The sequence below is a fragment of the Melanaphis sacchari genome, unplaced genomic scaffold, assembly GCF_002803265.2.
Source record: "Melanaphis sacchari strain LSU unplaced genomic scaffold, SCAv2.0 Contig596_pilon_pilon, whole genome shotgun sequence".
Lineage (NCBI taxonomy): Eukaryota > Metazoa > Arthropoda > Insecta > Hemiptera > Aphididae > Melanaphis > Melanaphis sacchari.
The window spans coordinates 31,484-50,929 of record NW_020271419.1 but is presented as its reverse complement, the minus strand read 5'-3'; the positions used below and the strand labels follow the sequence as shown (position 1 = coordinate 50,929).

The 19,446-nt window shown below is 32.1% G+C and overlaps 3 protein-coding genes across 3 annotated transcripts; 1 reads left to right on the top strand and 2 right to left on the bottom strand.

The window, feature by feature from the left end:
• Positions 1 to 5,884: 5,884 nt before the first annotated feature.
• LOC112600001 (zinc finger MYM-type protein 6-like) lies at positions 5,885 to 6,984 on the bottom strand. The gene is made up of 2 exons (XM_025347128.1): positions 6,693 to 6,984; positions 5,885 to 6,339 (listed from the first exon to the last, which is right to left on the bottom strand). Exons 1-2 carry the CDS (start codon positions 6,982 to 6,984, stop codon positions 5,885 to 5,887), a joined length of 747 nt encoding a protein of 248 aa, XP_025202913.1.
• A 5,846-nt stretch (positions 6,985 to 12,830) lies between these two features.
• LOC112599999 lies at positions 12,831 to 16,310 on the top strand. Its single transcript, XM_025347127.1, has 10 exons — positions 12,831 to 12,935; positions 13,155 to 13,363; positions 13,474 to 13,507; positions 13,737 to 13,890; positions 14,215 to 14,691; positions 14,749 to 14,874; positions 14,938 to 15,022; positions 15,305 to 15,703; positions 15,797 to 15,876; positions 15,982 to 16,310. Exons 1-10 carry the CDS (start codon positions 12,831 to 12,833, stop codon positions 16,308 to 16,310), a joined length of 1,998 nt encoding a protein of 665 aa, XP_025202912.1.
• An 875-nt stretch (positions 16,311 to 17,185) lies between these two features.
• On the bottom strand, positions 17,186 to 19,106 carry LOC112599998 (zinc finger BED domain-containing protein 5-like). Its single transcript, XM_025347126.1, has 2 exons — positions 19,080 to 19,106; positions 17,186 to 18,994 (listed from the first exon to the last, which is right to left on the bottom strand). The coding sequence occupies exons 1-2, from the start codon at positions 19,104 to 19,106 to the stop codon at positions 17,186 to 17,188; spliced, it is 1,836 nt and encodes a 611-aa protein (XP_025202911.1).
• Between the last annotated feature and the right edge of the window lie 340 nt (positions 19,107 to 19,446).

The window sequence follows — 19,446 nt, the reverse complement described above, 5'->3', positions numbered from 1 at the left end:
TCCGTGATCCTAAAAGTTTGGGAACCGCTGCTCTAAAGAAGTGTGATAAACTGCGGTTAACTATTATCCGTAGCTAAAAAGACAAAGTTAATTCCAATTTTATCCTTGCAGGGATTGCAGTTCTTATAATTGTATTTTCTCTCTGTATTAGATGATGTATTTTTTGTAATAGAAATTCAAATTGGTCAGGTGTTATCCTCATAAAACTTCTATACTCAAGTTGATCTTCAGTAACAAGTTCTCTTAAAATTCCAACTGAATTATCAAGGGTATCCCGTCTCAGCAACCATTTTCTTATTCGTTTTCAAGTTCTTGTATCAATATTATAACGTTGGCATAATGTTTAAACATTTTCTTTATTTATTTATTTATTCGTATGGCTTAACAAATCATTTACAGCAAAATTAAACAATAAAATAATAAAATAAAATAAAATAAAATATAAACATAAAGCATAATTTAACTAAATTTAGATTAGAAAGGTTAAGGTTTTATAAATATATAATATAATATGACATAACAATGCGTTACAGTTTACAGGTTACAGGTGTACATCCAGTTCCCTTATCCACTTTACTGCTTCCGGTGTTATTCCGGTGGATTCCTTCGATGCCCCGGTTGAATTTCCTTATCTGGCATTCCTTTATTATGTGATTTATGGTTTCAGCATAAAGGACAAGGGAACTTTTCGATCAGCAAGGTGGCTGAAGGAGTACACGCCAGATCTAAGCATAATATCGAAACCTCCAAATGATAGTAAACAACTGGCATCACGCCGTATTCTCTGTGATTTTCCTCACAGCCAGCATCGACCGGTGGTCTTAGAATATGGCCTAAAAATTCCAATAATTAGATCAATCCCAAAACCAAGATGGAATTTCAGGAAAGCCAACTGGACTGAATTCGCCAAGGAACTAGATCACCTAATACAATGGATCCCAGCAAAGGCAGAGTGTTATGATCGATTCGTGGGAGCGATAAAAATGATAGCGAAAAAGCACATTCCTAGGGGCTTCAGGAAGCAGTTCATCCCAGGCTGGGACGAAACGTGTAATGAACTGTATGCGGAGTTTCAAAGGTCAAAAGATAATAACATAGCGGATGAATTAATTAACAACTTAAACTCAATAAGAAAACAAAGATGGCATGAAAAGACAGAAAATCTAGACTTTACCCACTCCAGCCATAAAGCATGGAGCCTAATGAAAAAATTAGGCACCTCAAATAATATCACGAAAGGTCAGCATACCTTAAGACCAAATAGTGTAGCAACCAGATTAAAAAGCGTTGGAAAACTTTCAGTAGACAAAGAGCATAAACGATTAATAAAAACAGAATTAAGAAATCACAGGAAAATGCTAATGCCGCATCCAACACTGGACGCTGCTTTTACACAAAATGATGTATGCAACGCAATAAAGAAAACCAAAATAAACAAAGCTGCGGGCTTCGATGGGATATATTCTGAGTTTTTTAAATTCGCAGGACCGGGAACTCATACCTGGCTAACTATGTTTTATAATGATATTATAGATACTGCAAAACTACCAAAACAATTTAAAAGAGCGAAAGTGATTGCGTTATTAAAACCCGGGAAAGATGGTCACGAAGCCGCAGATTACCGACCTATATCATTACTGAGCGTTACGTATAAGATCTTGGAAAGAATGATTTTAGAACGTATACAACCATATATCGAAGACGTGATACCAATAGAACAGGCTGGATTTAGGGAATACCGAGGATGTGAGGAGCAAGTGCTAGCGCTCACAACTCTAATAGAATCTGGATTCCAAAGGAAATTTAAAACTAGTGTAGCGTTCATTGATTTGTCAGCGGCGTATGACACAGTATGGAGAGACGGTCTTTTGAATAAATTCGCCAAGGTCACCCCATGCAAGAAATTATTCACACTCCTAGATAGAATGCTCACGAACCGCCGCTTCAAAGTATTTTTGGGTAATAAGGAAAACAATTGGCGCACAATACTTAATGGTCTTCCCCAGGGTTCGGTACTTGCCCCGACTCTATTTAACTTATATATACATGACCTACCTGTTACGAAAGGGCTTAAGTTCCAATACGCGGACGATATTGCTATTGCTTATCAAAGCACTGATTTAGAGGATGGCGGGAAAGCACTTACTGAAGACCTCAGTACGATGAACAAATACTTCTCTAAATGGCGTTTAAAACCAAACCCTACCAAGACTGAAGTATGTGCTTTTCACCTAAACAACAAAAAGGCTAGAGAAGAGTTGAAAGTGACATTCCAAGGAGTACAATTAAAGCACAACTTCACGCCGAAATACTTGGGAATAACACTGGATCGTACGCTCACATTTAAAGAACATCTTGTCAAAACTGGAAAGAAAGTACGATCCAGAGTCAATTTAATTCAAAAACTCGCCAGTACAGGATGGGGTGCTAGCGCTAAAACATTACGGACAGCAGCACTGGCGCTAACATACAGTGCAGCTGAATACGGTGCCCAAGTGTGGTGTAATAGTGCACACGTGGAAACAGTTGACACACAATTGCATAGCGTAATGAGAGTGATTAGCGGCACGGTGAAGTCCACTCAGTTACAATGGCTACCAGTTCTAACCAATATAGCTCCACCAGACCTACGAAGAAAGCAGAAACTTATTAATACTATCAGAAAAGCCGAAGATAGGAGGAACTCACTGCTAGCTGAAAGATTAGAAGATATACCAGCACTCAGACTAAGGTCAAGGAAACCGCCTTGGAAGACAGCTAAAGACCTAATAAGATCAGGATTTGAAACCAAAAAGTGCTGGTGCGATGAATGGACTAACTCTACTTTACCAATCAAAAACAAAAATCTGGTGATGGACCCCAATCAAGGAGTTATGGGTATGGAACTGCCTAGACATGAATGGTCTGTACTAAATCGTCTTCGAACAGGCCATGGCCGTTGCGCTGATATGATGTTTAAATGGCGACTCCAAGACAGCCCAGCATGCGATTGCGGCAACGATAAACATTTTCTTTAAAAAAAGATGACGGTCCATCGTGACGTTTGGTTTACTTGCTACTTACTGAGTATTCACGAGTGAACAACAGTAGATAGTGTTCAAGTGGTTAGTGCTAGTGACAAGTACTACGGAGCGTGTAAACCCGGCATTATGCGCTCACTCACAACTCGAACCTTCTTTTCTACCTCCACCCAATGATACGCACCTCCCGCAATGCAACGTTACTAAACCGCGTGATTGACTTGATTCAATTGTTTGTTTTTTTTTGTATTATTTTGTTTAAAATAAAATTTTCTCTTTTGATATACCACGAATTTAGTTGTTCGATGAGTGTTCGATGGTATCATACGATGGCAACTGAGATAATTTTAAATAAAGTTTCATTTGATGAAGTGTTAATAATGATAGTGTAAGGTGCTACATAAGTAATATGTTATTTGTGCTTACTGCCTCAATTATTATATAAATAATACTCGACCAAATACGCAGAATTTCGAAAATAAAAATTGGTTATTTATAAAATATGATAGCGGTTGTAATTGTAGCGATGACTTTTTCTGTGATATACTTTGTACACCTAAGGGTCGCTTTACACGCAGCGACTCGGCAGCGCTACTGAGAAGCTCTGCTGTTGGAAAAAAATTAGTTAATATAGATGGTTTCATACACGACCACAGCCACTGATTTGAAGCGCTACAGACGGTGTCAGTAGTTGACTTCGCCGCAGAACGCAGTGTCTAAAAGTCGTGCTTCTCGTAATAAAACGTATTTTTAGATTGGGAGTTTCACACGTGACTGCAATCGCACAACTATTTTTGCAGCTCGTTGGTAGCACGTCGGTAGCGCGTTAGTAGCGCGATTAATCCGTGTTTGATCAAACGATTTCAATTATTATCAATTTCAGTCTTTATTTATCAGCCTGAGTGCTGTGTTCTGTCAATGTTATTAGCTCTTATATTTTGAAACAATGGCATCTGATTGTGCAAACATTAATATTGAAGATTTCATTAGTGAAATAGAAAACTGGTCCGTTATTTGGGACCTAAAGCATGACGACTACAGTAATAAAAGCACGAAGCGCAATGCGTGGGAAGCAGTCATAAGTAAATTTGTTCCCAATTTCAATGATATGTCCGAGTCTGAGAAAAAAGTAGTTGGTAAGTAGAACATTATTTATTATTATATTAAAACAAATCACACGTATACATGGGCGTGCGCAGAACTTTAGTACAGTTGAGACCAAAGGCGGATAGGCAAAAAAAAAAATTTGCCGGGAAAATATTAATGGGGCGGCATAAATTATTCTAAAAATGGTATACAGTCAGGGACACCAAAACTCTTTTTCTAATGAAACCTAAAAACAGTAAAAACCCAATTACATAGATATTAGTTATGGATGAATGATGAATAATATAAAATAATTCAAATTAATAATATAATAACTAAGTTTTTGAAAAATTACATTTTTTAAAAATGGTGTCACACTAAGCTTAACATTCATAAGTAGCATAATATTATTAACTGTATTTAAAAAAAATAATTACATACTTTATATAATATATTAATATTATAAAACATAGTTTTTAATTTATTTACAAAGAAGGAAAATTATTAAAATTAAAATGTAATATCATTTTTAAAAATTAAAAAAGTAACATTTTTTGAAGTAAAATACTTTTTGTTGCAATAATATTAATAATATCCTCATTATCAAGATTTGATAAAATACCTTTTTCTAAGGCCATAAGCATGAAACATTCTAAATGCTCTTGTGTTAATGAATTCCTTAAAGCATTTTTTAATATTTTTAATTTTGAGAATGAACGTTTGCAAGATACTTGCGTAACTGATAGAGTTAAAATTAATTTATAACATATAAATAATCCAGGATACGCCCCACTAAACAAATTATAATGCACTATTAACTTGTAGCAACAATTAATACAACTATTACAACTGCTTTCATCGTGATTGTTACTACTTAATTTACATTTTTCATATTGATATTCATCACTGCTATCAGAATTATCTTTCATTTCATTTGTTAACTCAGAATAATTTGTTTGAATACTTTTGTTTAAATTTTTTCATTTAGAACGAAAATCTTTTAACTCAACTTGAAGATCATTTAATATTAATGTAGACAAAAATGGTGAAATTAATTCAAATACCTGTTTTAAAACAGTTGGCTGTACATTTTCTGAATGGTCTTGGAAATTTTTAAGGTCAAGACATGAGAAATCTTCACATAATGTTCCGTGTTCTGCATACCTTTCTTCAAAACTGTTGGTAATTGTATCCATTATTATATTGAACGAATTTATTTCATAAGACAATAATGGGTCAGTCACATGATTGTCTTCTGCCTAATAGGAAAATAATCTTTTTTTTTTTTAATCCGTATGGATGGTAAATTTTCACTAAAAGATAAATTTGTGTCATAATTAAGAAATAATTTTTGATTACCCCAATTTACAACATTTTGTGATGCATTTTGAATTTCTTTAAAATCTCTGGAAAAGGTTTTCAAACAATTAAACGTTTCTTGTACCTATGCATATTCTTTAAGAAAATCAATTCCTTTGATTTGCAAGTATAGTGATAAGGGAGTAGTCTTTTCAAAAATTCGTAAAAATATTTGGGCGGTAATTACAGTTTCATACTTGCAAAGTCCTTCGAGTAAGTATTTAGTCTTAAACCTTGCTTCTGGTCTTAACTTAACATTTGCAATGACTTATTCAAAAATAATTATTGAATCTATGTATTATGAACCATCAGGATTATTAAAACGTCCAAATATTTTACACAAGGCTTTATCTCCTATTAAGTTTAATTTTTTTTTGAGAAACTTTTTCAGTCCACTTGTCCATTCTTTTATGCGAGTCTTAGAAAAACACTGCACATTCATGGATAAGTTCAAATAATGACATTGATGAAGTAGAAATATTAGTTGTATCACACATCACTAAATTTAAAACATGTGCATAACACCAAATATGCACCTGTCCTTTAGTAGCTTCACTTAATTTTTTGTTGAACCCATTATATTTTCCTTGCATGTTAGAAGCACCATCGGTGGAATTACCAACACACTTATTTGGATCTATATTTAAATCTTTTAAAAGCTTCATTAAGATATCAACAAAGTCAATTCCTTTGGTACCAGTGCACTTAACTACACCTACCAATCGTTCCTGTACTGATGCATTTTTCATGTATCGCAAAATAGAGCATTGATCCACTGTTGTAATGTCTTGTGTAGTATCTAATTGAACAGAATACATACCAGCTTTGTTGACTTCTGAAGATATTTTAGATTTGATTAACTGGTTGATTGCATCTATAACATAGTTTTTTTTTTTTTTATTATTTTAAACAAAAGTATATTTACAATCTGTAATATTATTATATACAATAAGTAAATTTGGTAACATAGATAGAAAAAAAAAGACAACATGATATTACGTGAGGAGGGAGGTCCACCAGTGTGGATACCCTCAATTGGAAAATAATTACATTTACGATATGTACATTTGATAAAAAAGAAAATTACAATAAGCAAATGGGTGAATATACAAATTGACATGATTATGGGAGTGAGGGAAGCTATCCAGTGATACCCTCTAGGCATTACGACTAATTTTAAATTCTAAAAATTTTTTTTTTTTTAAATTAAAAGGTCACGACACCAACGTCTTTTAAGAAGGCGAAGAGGGTTGTCTGGGATTGTGACTGTATGTTGATGGGCAATTAGTGGATTAGGGTGTGGATTTAATTTGGACTGAAACCTTTTATAGTGCGTTTTAACTAAATCAACAACTGATACTATGTTCAAGTCTTTGTGGAGAGTGAGATTTGAGACATACCAAGGAGCAGACGTGATTATACGGAGGGAAATTGATTGGAATGCTTCAATTGTTCTTAATTGTGAAGGTTTGGCACATCCCCATATTTGGACTTCATATGACCAAATAGGTCTTAGCATTGACTTGTAAATAAGTATTTTGTTGTGAAGAGGAAGTTTAGAATTTAGTATAGGGCGTAGTAAATGAGATCTATTATTTAGTATCTTTCTTTTGGATTTGAGATGAGGGCCCTATGTTAGTCTTTTATCTAAGATAATACCAAGATATTTGACTTCAGTCAAGGAGGGGATTGAAACTCCTTAGAGGAAGAGAGGAGGCATATTTTTTTTATTTAGAGTGAAAGGAACATGCACTGATTTTTCTGGATTGATTTTAATTTTCCAGTCTGTGGACCACTTTTCAATATGATCGAGGTGGAGTTGAAGATCATTGTATGCTTCTAACGGGTCTTTATTTGGGGATAAGATAGATGTGTCATCGGCGTAGGTAGCTAGGATGGTGTTTTGAGTTTGGGGGATGTCTGAAGTGAAAATATTGTACAGGTCGGGAGAGAGATCACTTCCTTGCGGAACTCCTGCTAGGATAGAAAAGAGAGTTGAAAAATAATTACCATGACGAACTTTAAATGATCGATTTTCAAGATATGAATGAATAAGTAAGTAAAGGGTAGCAGGGAGGAATAATTTTAGTTTATAGAGTAAACCTGGGTGCCAAACCCTGTCAAAGGCCTGAGCTACGTCAAGGAAGACTCTCGGGCAATAATTTTTATTTTCAAAGGAGGAAGAAATTGTATCGACTAGTCTGTGGACTTGTTGTATAGTAGAGTGTTTGGTACGAAATCCAAATTGTGCATTAGGTATTACTTTATGGGTTTCCATGATTGGTCTTAACCTTTTCAAAATGAACTTTTCGAATAGTTTCCCGAGCACAGGGAGTAGACTAATTGGTCTATATGAAATTGCTAAATTGGGGGGTTTACCCGGTTTAAGTATAAATATAATAATAGATAGTTTCCAAATGATAGGGAAATATGACAATCTTAACATAGAATTAAATATATAAGTTAACAAAATAATTGTTTTTTTAGGAATATGTTTTAAAATCTTGTTGGTTATCAAATCATGACCTGGTTATTTGTTGGGCTATAAACTTTGAATCACATTTGCAATTTCATTTGGAGAGACATGTTTGGTAGGAAGAGACATAGGTAGAGGAGTGTCAAGAAAGTTATTTACTTTTACTAACTGTGTGTTACTAGGAATGATATCGGGGTGAGGTATGAAAATATTCGATAGGTGTTCCCCAAAAAGGTTAGCTTTTTCAAGATCTGATAGGGCAAGCGAACCGTCTAATTTTTTAATAGGACATGAGAATTATTTTAATTTGAGCATGTTTTTAGTGGTTTTCCATAATGAACCATTTTGAGTGTTTATAGATTTGAATTTTGTTTCAAAAAAAGTCGTTTTTAAATTTTTGGATTTGTTTTTTAATGGTGTTGGATAGGTTATTAAAGGTTGACTTATCGGAAGGTAATCTTGATCTTTGCCATCGGGAGCGGGCCCTACGTTTTTCGGCGATTAAAAGTTTTATATTAGGAGGTAAGAGATAAGGTTTTTTTTTTTTTCAATTGGAATTCTGATTAGGAGAATAAGACTCTCATAGACAGCAGATTGAATTGAACTAACTAATTGTTGGGCTGCAGATTCTATTTCGTTGCATGTTTTGAGGGGGATTTTTAGGTTTGTGCAATTTTCTAAGGCTGAAGAAAATTTTTCCCAGTTAACTGGCCCTTTGGAAAGGGAGGGGCGAGGAGAAATTTGAATTGGGAGTTCATTAAAGTTAAGCATAACAGGTGAATGATCGGAGGAAAGATCACATATATTTTGAATAGTGTGAGTTATACGGTTGAGGATTGATGATATAAAAAAATCCAATATATCGGGTTGTCTATTCTGATGCGTTGGCCAATAAGTAGGAACAGGGGGTGAAATGGTTGAAAACCCTTTCGATTGAATGGAATTATAAAATAGACGACCTCTAGAGTTTTCAACACGGCTACCCCATAAGGGGTGTTTGGCGTTGAAATCGCCCCCGACTATGAAATTGCCCCAGTGAGGATAAAAATTGGTCTAAGTGGAACTGAGATATACTTGGACGAGGAGGACAGTATACTGCTGAAAAATTATAGGAGTATGGCTTATTGAAATTGAAATATTTGTTGCTTGGACAGTGGGGATTTGAAAACACGGTAGAGGATGGTGTTGGATTGAAGAAGAAATTAGAATTGCGGAACCCGCGTGTGAAGTACCGTCCGGATGATTGGTTTAGTAGATATTAAATCCAGGAAAAAATGTTTGGACTTTTCTGTGTAGTGGGTTTCAGAGATAAGAGCTACATCGATTTGATTTTCGATAAGAAAGTTTAAAAATTCGGATTCTTTATGTTTAAGACCATTAGCATTCCAGAGAATGATTTTAAGAGAATTGTTGTTGGCTTGATTATTTATCATTATTTGGGATAAGTTTATTTATTACAGCGGTAAGCAATTGAATAAGGGGATAAATTAGTTGCTTGAACACTGTTAAGAAAGAGTATAGTTGATTGTTTGGTATATTATCGGGGGGATTGGATTGATAATATGTTTTACTTGGAAAACTATGCTTCTGGGAATTATTGGTAAGATTAGGAAAAGTTTTGGTATCTGTGATGTTGGGTGGGGAAGAGTGGGTCCTATCACTGGATCGCAGTTCCTGTTTGTTAACAATTGAGTTGTTATTTACATGATTTTTAAAAATTTTGTTTGATTTAAAGTTTGAACGTTGTAAGCTTTTGTGGACTGAACAGGCACGGTAATTTGCCGTGTAGTCGCCTCTACATAAGGCACAGGTTGGAGGCGTATCTTTTAATTGAGTACACTGTGAAGTGGGATGGAAATCAGCACAACGAACACATCTAGGAGGATATGCGCAGTATCCTTTTGAGTGACCATATTCTTGGCAATTAGAACATTGTATAATATCACGTCGTTTGTGGGGTTCCTCTACCTTGATTTTAGTATGAAGCAATGAAGTCAATTTGAATACCTCATTGTTGATTTGAACAGGTTCAAGATCAACAAAAAATATTGGAAGGGGACGTTTGGTGACTTTGTGAAATATATTTGTAACCAAGCGGACAGAATAGCCGATATCTTCAACGGCAGCACCTACTTCGGAAGTTGAAGTAGAAGGGTGCAAATTACGGATTACAATACGAAATGCTTTGTTTTCACGAGCTTGATATGTATGATTTTCGGCGTTACCTGTTTTTAAATATTTAATAACCTCTCTATACAAGTCATGGTTGGTAGTGATAATTTTCAAGTTGTTTGATGATGATTTAAAGCTGAAGTTTTGGGAACCGATCACCTTTATTAATTGATTGCGTAGTTCAATGAAATCAGAAACATTGCGTACGAATATTGGAGGGGGTAACGGAATATGATTTATTTGATCATCAGCATTGCTAGAGTGGTTTTTTTGAGTATCTTCTGTTCCCATAAAGTTTTCGATATCATGTGAAGGGAGAAGATTGAATCTATTAGTGCTGATAAAGACAGGTTTTGGTTTCTTTGTTTCGGTATTTTCGGTTGAACTGGTTGAAGAGAGAGGTTACGTTTGGATTTGTTTTTAACTACTTTGAAATCAGGATCAACAATTACGTCGTCCGAAAAAAACATCAATTGAGGTGTTTGATATATTTGAAGCACTCTGTATACAATTCACATTATTATTTAGTGGATTTGATTTATTTTTAATATTTTGCTTGGAATTAGTGAGTGAGCTGCTCGAAGACGGTCTATTGGCGTGACCGGTCATTATAAAATGCGATAAGACTGGAACAGCCACCGGCTGGGCCGGGGAGTTCCAAGAGATAAGAAATATTTTAAAACGATTAGATAATTATAATTAAAATTAAAATTACCGAATTTTGGTCGCTGTTGGGTTTGAAACAGTACAGGGCTTAAACTGGACAACAGATTTAGCCCTGGATTGACGCAACTAGTCGATTGGTATAAATCTTGAGATGATAGTACACATAAAAGGTTAGAAAAAAAGAAAAACACAGTAGAATGAGAGAGCGCGCACATAACGCCACGGAGTACGGCGAGCGAATCATATAACATAGTTAACAGTGGTTTTCGACAAAAAAGTAATATTTCCTCCCTCTTACTTCGACCCACGATCATGACTTTTTTGACTGTTATTAATAACTGTATCAAGATGACTTTTTAATGTAGAGTCATATTTTCCCAATAATGTAATTATTTCCAAAAAATACCATGGTCCAAGTTTTCATCTTTTAATGTATATGCAGCTTCATTTGATTTACCTCGATAACTCAAACCCCTCTTTCCAATTAATTTCACAACATCTATTATCCGGTTCAATATTTGTCGATGATTAATAATTTGACTTTTTCTCAAATCCCTTTGGCCATATGTAAGAAGATGGTCAACAGAACCATGTTTTTTTCTAAGTATGTGAGCATCTACGCTGTTTCTATGACATTTTGAACATTCATGTTCTTCAATACGGTTGTATAAATGCTTCCAATCCATTATACCATGTATAAATGTATTATTATCAGTATACTTACCATACAAAATACATAAACTACAAAATATAGCAGGGTTTTCTGATCTGAAAGTTACCCACATACGATTTCCTCCATCTTTTCTAGTATACGCTTTGGCTGCAGAAAATGGTATATTTGTTTGCGGTTGATACGGATGATATTGTAAATATGCAGCAAGACCATTTTCATTAAGCCGAATAAAATAATTATGGTGTGGATCAGGTTCATTCCTTTTTTCTACCTCCATACTTTTCTTTGCACCATTTTCAGCATGAACATCAATCAAAACATCTACAGAATTTTCTTTAAAAAACATAAAATAAAAACCTATTAGATATTTTTATTTAAAAAGAAATTGGATTCCTATAACAATATTTAAATATAAACAAGTCAAAATTACATTTAGTATGAATATAATATGGTAAAATTTGCTAGAAACTATGTATTAATACCTTCTCTCTACGTGTCATTCTGTACTTCATTATGAAAAGTAGAGTTAATAACTTCAACTTCCACTGCTGAATGTTCTTGTGCACCTAAACTTGTTTGACCTATAAGAATAAAGAATTATATAAATTATTATTTTAAAATCAAAATCAAATCAATTATTGTTTTGTGATTAATACTTTAAAAATATTTTATATTAATAAAGTATTATTAAATCATTAGATATAAAAAAAAACGCACAAAATAACTACATATATAAAATAAAAGAATACAAACGACAATACTTGTCAATACATAGACAAAATTTAGTTTTGTAAAAGAAACTAATAATACCCTAATAATAAATAATAATTTAATAGAATTAATTTAATGAGTTAAGTACTTAATAAAAATAGCATAATATCCTATCATGTAAAATTAAAACACGTTTAGTACAAAATAAATGTTTAGTATAACTTACCGCACTTAATAAACATATCTGTTAATTTCAGACATTTCTTTCCATCTTCTTGCAGTTCTTTTTTTTGTTTTGCTAAACGATATGCAAAACCGGACAATTTTGGTTTTTTTGTTTTATTCATATTTTTCTACATTCAATTTGAATAACGTTTAATACATGATAATTTTTACAAATTAGTATAATTCCATTATTCTTACCATTAATATTACAGAGCCTTCAGTCTTTGCCACTTTGCCAGTACAGGGGCGTCATTTGGGGGGGGGGGGGGCAGACTATGGCAAATGCCCTACTCTAAAATTTTTTAAAAAGTCGGCAATTCTTTGTCCGATGATCAAATGCTAAAATCGGTTAATACTAAATAGTAAATTTGTATTTACTATTTTATACTCAGAAATCAGATAATATTATTCTCTTTTAAATACACATTCACGATTTATTAATATGTTGGGAAACACTGGCTCCTCCTCAACTTACGACAATCGTTATTACGCGAAATACTTCTATGGAATATCTAGAAAAATTCTAAAAATAGATATACAACAAATTGTTTGTGTTGATAATATCGATCGCCGATTGCCGACTTCCACGATCTAATCATTAACTACTAACTAGTATTATTAGTATTTAACTGGTATTATAATATTTCATCTGTTCTCTGGTATTACTACTATTAATGTTATTAGTTATTACTTTATACCGTGCTTTATACCTTAGAATATTCATATCTGAATTATTATTTTGTAATTAAATTATTAAAACATTAAGTTTAAAATTAGTGAAGTTTCGAATTCTAAAGTTTCTTCAAAAAAAAGAAAACGAATAAAACTAGAGTGTTTGATTTGTGGCAGTGTATTTGACGATGACTATCGTAGCAAACATGAAAATAACATACATGGAGGAAAACGTGTACGGGTAAAGCATGGTGGAGCACCAAATAATCCTTTCGACTTAGCTCGACAAATTTCCAAACACAAGTAATTATTAAATAATTTTACTTTTATAACCTACTTGGCTTCTTTAATTATTTATATTATGTATTTTTATTATATTTCTTAATTATTTTATGATTTATATTTTATTTCAGATTAATAAAGAGTGATCTTACATCTGAGTTAATGGTAAATTTAATTTATTTAATACCTATTTATTTATTTTTTTTGAAATTTTTTATAAATTAATTTAATTTATAACTGAATTATTAGATATTACAAATTTTAAAAAATACATGAAGTAATATTTTATAATTACTTAAAATTTAATTGATGATTACTTTATTATGTATATGCCATGTAGTCAGAACATCATGCATTTAATTTTAATGTGGAATTATTTTATAATTTGTTTCAGACTGAAGAGACTGATACTGATCTTAAGTCTAGCAAAGAGGAATGTCCTATTTTCCCTAATACTACATGTGATAAAAAAATTCAGAATTCTCCTATGTCAGTTCTATCAGAAACAATTACATCTGGATCAATGGTAAATTTAATTATATCTATAAGTAATACCTCTGTGACTGTGAATCTGTAGTTTCTCTTTGTAAAACAGAAACATTAGGTATCTAAAATTTCATTAAAGCCACTATTTTAAAAAAAAAATTAAAAATGTAAATTTTAAGTTTATATATTAAAAATAATATTCTATTCACTCATGTAATATTTTTAGGGATTTAAAAATGAAATTCCATTTGATTTATCATTGACAAAAAATGATCCTCCTGCTCAACCAGAACTTGCAGCATTTCCATTAACCAATAAAAGACATTTTTCTTCATCTTGGTATAGTTTATATCGTTGGATTGAATACTCTATCATTAATGATTCAGTCTATTGTTTTCCGTGTAGACATTTTACTGCTCACATGATTTCACCTGGAGAAGTTAAAGGTAACATTCCATTCATAGATTATGGCTTAAAATGCTGGAAAGAACCAAGAAAAAAATTCACTAGCCATTCTCATAATAAAAGACATATTATTTGTATGGAGCGTTGGAATGACTATATGTTAATCAGAAATAATAATAAAAAATCAATTTCTTATTCTCTAAATGTAGCTAGAGTACAAGATATAACTGAAAACCGTAAACATATTATGTTTTTACTTAAAGCTACACTCTTTCTTGCTAAACAAGGTTTAGCATTTAGGGGACACAATGAAACTGACAATTCCAATAATAAAGGCAATTTTATTCAATTATTAGAAATGTTTGCTGACGAATCACTGGCAGTTAAACTTAAGTCAAGATATGGACACTATACATCCCCAGAGTATCAGAATGATTTAATTCACATTATAGCTAGTTGTACTAGAAAAAATATTCTTAGTAAAATATCATCTATTGGTGTATATACAATATTAGTAGATGAAACCAAAGATATTTCAAAAAAAGAACAACTTAGTTTTGTACTGCGCTTTGTTGATTCTGATTATAATGTCCACGAAAGTGCAATTGGCTGTTACCATATGAAAAAATCTGACGCTGAAAGTTTATCTCATGAAATAATCAAAATTATTTCAGAAAATAAGTTGGATATAAATAAATGTATAGCACAGTGCTATGATGGAGCAAATGTGATGAGCGGGTCATATTCTGGTGTCCAAAAAAGAATTCAGGCGATTGTACCTCATTCTCTGTATGTTCATTGTTACGCACATCGCTTAAATCTTTGTCTCATACACACTCTTAGCAGTCTTTCAATTATTACTAATTTTTTCAACGTTGTTCAAAGTCTATACAAATTTTTGATGAATGGGCAAACAAAATATGAATTATTTGTGGAAGTTCATAAAAAAAAAAAAAATTAGATGTTATTCACCTGGAACGTTTAGTTGATACGCGTTGGTCGTACTGGTACAATTCTCTGAAAAACGTGTACTGAAATACGTGAAGTACTGAATATTCTTCAAAATGATAGTGATGAAAAATCTCGAATATTGTCAACAGGCCTTTTAAAAGAAATTTCATCATTCAATTTTATTTTAATTCTTTGTACTATGGAAAAAATCTTAGAAGTTATACATTGTGCATCTTGTGAGTTACAAAATTCTTCATTGTTACTTCCAGTAGCTATTAATTTGATTAAATGTACAAAGAAAAATTTACTATTAATGCTTTCTGATGGTGTTTGGATAACTATTGAAAAATTGGCTCATGACAAAGCCGTGAAAAATAGAATAGAAGAGCCATCTAGTGAACTAAGACCTCAAAGAATAAAACATTTCAATAAAAATCTAAATGAATATCATGTTACAACTACAGCAGGCCAAACAAATCCATCAATTAAAATTGAACTATTATATACAGTAATTGACAGGTATTTGAGAGTTTAATGTTAAATACAATGTAGTTTAAACAATATAATCGAGTAGTATAAATATTAATTATTATTTTATTATTTGTTTTTTAGATTTACCATAGAAATGGATAACAGATTTTCCGAAGAAACATGTGAAATTTTAATGATTTCTGAAATTTTTAATCCTTCTAGTGAAGATTATTTCAATTCAAAATCTACAAAACTTCAAAATTTCATCAACCATTATAAATATTTTCAGTTTAATTATATATCTATAATTTCTGAATTTTCTACAGCTAAATCCCTCATTGAAAGAACAAATATGCAAAAACCAGATATTCATTTTATACTTAAAACTCTGTCGGAACTTCCAAGTGCTTTTACTGAAACACTAAAAATTTTGACTATTTTATTAACTTTGCCTGTCACTACAGCTACAAATGAGCGATTTTTTTCTTCTTTGAAACGCGTTAAATCATTCTTAAGAAGTACAACTGGGGATGATAGATTGAGTGATTTAATGGTAATAAATGTTGAAGGAGAGTATGCAAGTCATGTAAACTTAGAAGAAGCTGTTGATATGTTTGCTAATATTAAGAATCGAAGATATCCTCTAATATTGTAATGCAATATTATAATATATAATGCATTATATTGGACATACAATTTTATGTTTTTATAAATAAGTTCTTAAAAGTTTTAAATGTACAAATAATTCAATTTTAAGTATTTATTTAATATGATTTATATTATTATTCCATTAAATCTATTGATACTTTATAGGTAACTTATAGGATAAGTAAATAAATTAATGTTGTACTATTTTTAATATTATTATTTAATTGGGTAAATTGAAACGTTTCATGTTATTTGTTTATCATCATGACATCATTATTCATTAATCCTTACATGTTTTGTTCCGAAAAAAATATTTTGTTGATGGTCTATTGTCCATACATATTAAATATATAGATAACCATAATTTTTTAAATATTATGAAGTCGGCAAATTTAATCAGTTGCCCTACCCTTTCAAAAGTTGAAATGACGCCCCTGTGCCAGTATCTGATCTGATCACACGATTACAAAATATAAACGAGAACTAATCGTATTTTGATTGTTTCATTATATTATTTGTTTCACATTTATTCCGATAAGCCAAAAAGCAAATGTTTAAAAATAGATATTTAATAATCTAATACGCTTGGTTCGGCCCGTATAATACGATTTCATGATAATTGTGACGTTATCATCGACTGTCACGAGTGTATATTATTTTTGTTCTATAACAGTGGTTCTCAACGTTTTTTCATTCACGTACCCCTTTACCACTCACCACTAATTCACGGACCCCAAATATCAATTTTGAATATAAATAATGTAAAATAATAATAATACTAATAATAATTTTTAAGGAAAATTTTGAAATATTTATTTATTTTAATTAGCTTGCGCCAAACAAAGTATATAATAATAATAATATTAACTAAACAATTTTATTTTAATGTGAACCTTGAGCTTGTTTGCTTGAACTTAATTTTTTGAAATCTGGCTCTACACTCGATAAATAAACCCGTAAGTCTGAACTTACAGACAGTTTATTACGATACTTATTTTTTATGAACGTGTACGTAGAAAAGGCCCTTTCCACCAACATAGTGCTTGTGAATGGTAGCAGAACATTGAGTGCTTTGCATGATAGCTCAGGATATTCTTCTTTGATATCAACCCAAAACGCGATAATTGATTTCTTTTCAAATGCTGCCTCAAGTGAAGAATCCGTTTTCAGTTCTATCAGTTTTTCTTTTTCTTTTACTGATAAAACTGCAGTTTTGAAATAGTTTTCACTAAAAGGGAATGCGATCCAGTGGTCTTCTTTTCCACATTTAGGAAAGTATTTTTCAAAAGCTGCTATGAGTCCATTCAAATGTTGAATAACTTGTTTTTTGATGTCTTGTGATAGGATCATATCAGTTTCACAGAGGAAATCGTATAGTGTTTCAAAAATTTCTGGTTGATTATTCTCAATACACGACTTCCAAAACTGTAACTTTTTAACAAAAGATTCTACTTTGTCAGTGACTTGAAATGTTGTCAGTGCACTGTTTTGAAGAGTTAAATTTAGAGTGTTTAGTTTCAAAAAAATATCGGACAAGTATGCAAGTTTTTGAAGCCATTCGTGATCGTTGAATTTTGATGAAAGTTGAAAAGAATGGTCTTCAAAAAACATTTGAACTTCATGCCTAAGTTCAAATAAACGTGTAAGAACCTTACCACATGATAACCATCGAACCTCAGTATGAAGAAGGAGGGTTTTGTGAAAACTGCCCATGTCTTCACACAATGATGAAAATATTCTGGAGTTTGTGTGACGAGACTTGATAAAGTTGACCACTTTACAAGAATCATCCAGAACGTTCTTCAAATCAACTGGAAGAGGTTTCGATGCAAGAGCTTGTCGATGGATGCAACAATAAGTCCACTTTACCAGGGGGGCTACTGCCTTGACACGCGTAAGGAGACCAGAGTAACAACCAGACATAGATTTACCACCATCAGTACTTAAACCACAACACTTGGACCACTTTATACTCTTTTCAGTGAAATAAAAATCAATTGCGTGAAAAATATCTGCACCTGTTGCGCGTTTAGTAAGAGGATGGCATAGCAAAAGCTCTTCTACGCTTTCATTTTTCTTTAAATACTTTGCAATTACTAACAAAACAGTTAATTGTGCGACATCAGTACTCTCGTTAACCTGAATGGAAAATAATGGACTGTCATGGATATCTTTTAGTATTGTCTCTTCAATATCATCAGATATGTCTTTGATTCTACGACTGACTGTATCATTTGATAATGGGATAGCATTTATTTTATGGACATAGTCTTCTCCAAACATGCAAGAAACTGCGGCTTTAATGCTTGGCAAAATCAAATTTTCGCCGATGGTATGATTTTTACCACTTCTAGCAATACAATAACTAATTTGAAAAGAAGCTTCGACAGCATTTTCGTTGGCACTACCTGTAGAAAGGTAAGTACGCATATTGCATTTATTTTTATTTTCTAGCAAACGTTTGAAAAAAGTGATATTTTTGTCCTTTAAATCTGAATGTTTAGTATTTAAATGACGAGTTAGTAGTGAAGGCTTCATACTGCCATTAGATAGTACTTCTCCACAAATGACGCATTCAGGTCTAGCGATATTTTCAATCAAAACAAATGAAAAACCAAAGGACAAATATTCTTCACTATATTTTCTTATCTTAGTATCACTAACCTGTGGTATATTTTTTCTTAGGATTTTCTTCGACAAAATTATTAATCAATTACGGCATTTCTTGAGTGTTTCGAATAGGAGTGGTTGATTCTGTTGTTTTCCTTTTACTAACGGTACCAGTTTTTAACCATTGATCCATGATGTAATATCCGCGAAATAAAGCGACTGCCTAATAGTTAAAATATATGTACATGTACCACTCACAAATATCATATAACAACTGAATAGTTGACGATTATTAACCGTACATGTGTAGGTACCTTGTATGGCTTATCTGTAATACAGCGATATAACGAGTATCTACAATTGTCTAAAAATAATCTACGAAAATTGATCTACTTTAATTATCTACATTCTACACTTCTTCACAGTGTTCGTATTATAATGATAAAATGTTATCGCATTAATAACATTAAATCGCAGACTCTAAATTGTAATCAGTTCACAATTATTAAATATTTCGTTAATAGCAAACTATT

Bases quoted from the DNA above. Each gene is read 5' to 3' on its own strand.
- LOC112600001 (XM_025347128.1), bottom strand. From the start codon at position 6,984: ATGCTAAGACCTATTTGGTCATATGAAGTCCAAATATGGGGATGTGCC. The intron at 6,340-6,692 runs GTTGGTGTCGTG...ACTATGTTATAG, and splicing joins TCTTCGCCTTCTTAAAAGAC to ATGCAATCAACCAGTTAATC.
- LOC112599999 (XM_025347127.1), top strand. From the start codon at position 12,831: ATGTTGGGAAACACTGGCTCCTCCTCAACTTACGACAATCGTTATTAC. The intron at 13,891-14,214 runs GTAATACCTCTG...TTAATGATTCAG, and splicing joins AAATTTAATTATATCTATAA to TCTATTGTTTTCCGTGTAGA. The intron at 14,692-14,748 runs GTACTAGAAAAA...ATACAATATTAG, and splicing joins AATTCACATTATAGCTAGTT to TAGATGAAACCAAAGATATT.
- LOC112599998 (XM_025347126.1), bottom strand. From the start codon at position 19,106: ATGGATCAATGGTTAAAAACTGGTACC. The intron at 18,995-19,079 runs GTTAGTAAAAGG...ATTTTGTCGAAG, and splicing joins AATGGTTAAAAACTGGTACC to AAAATCCTAAGAAAAAATAT.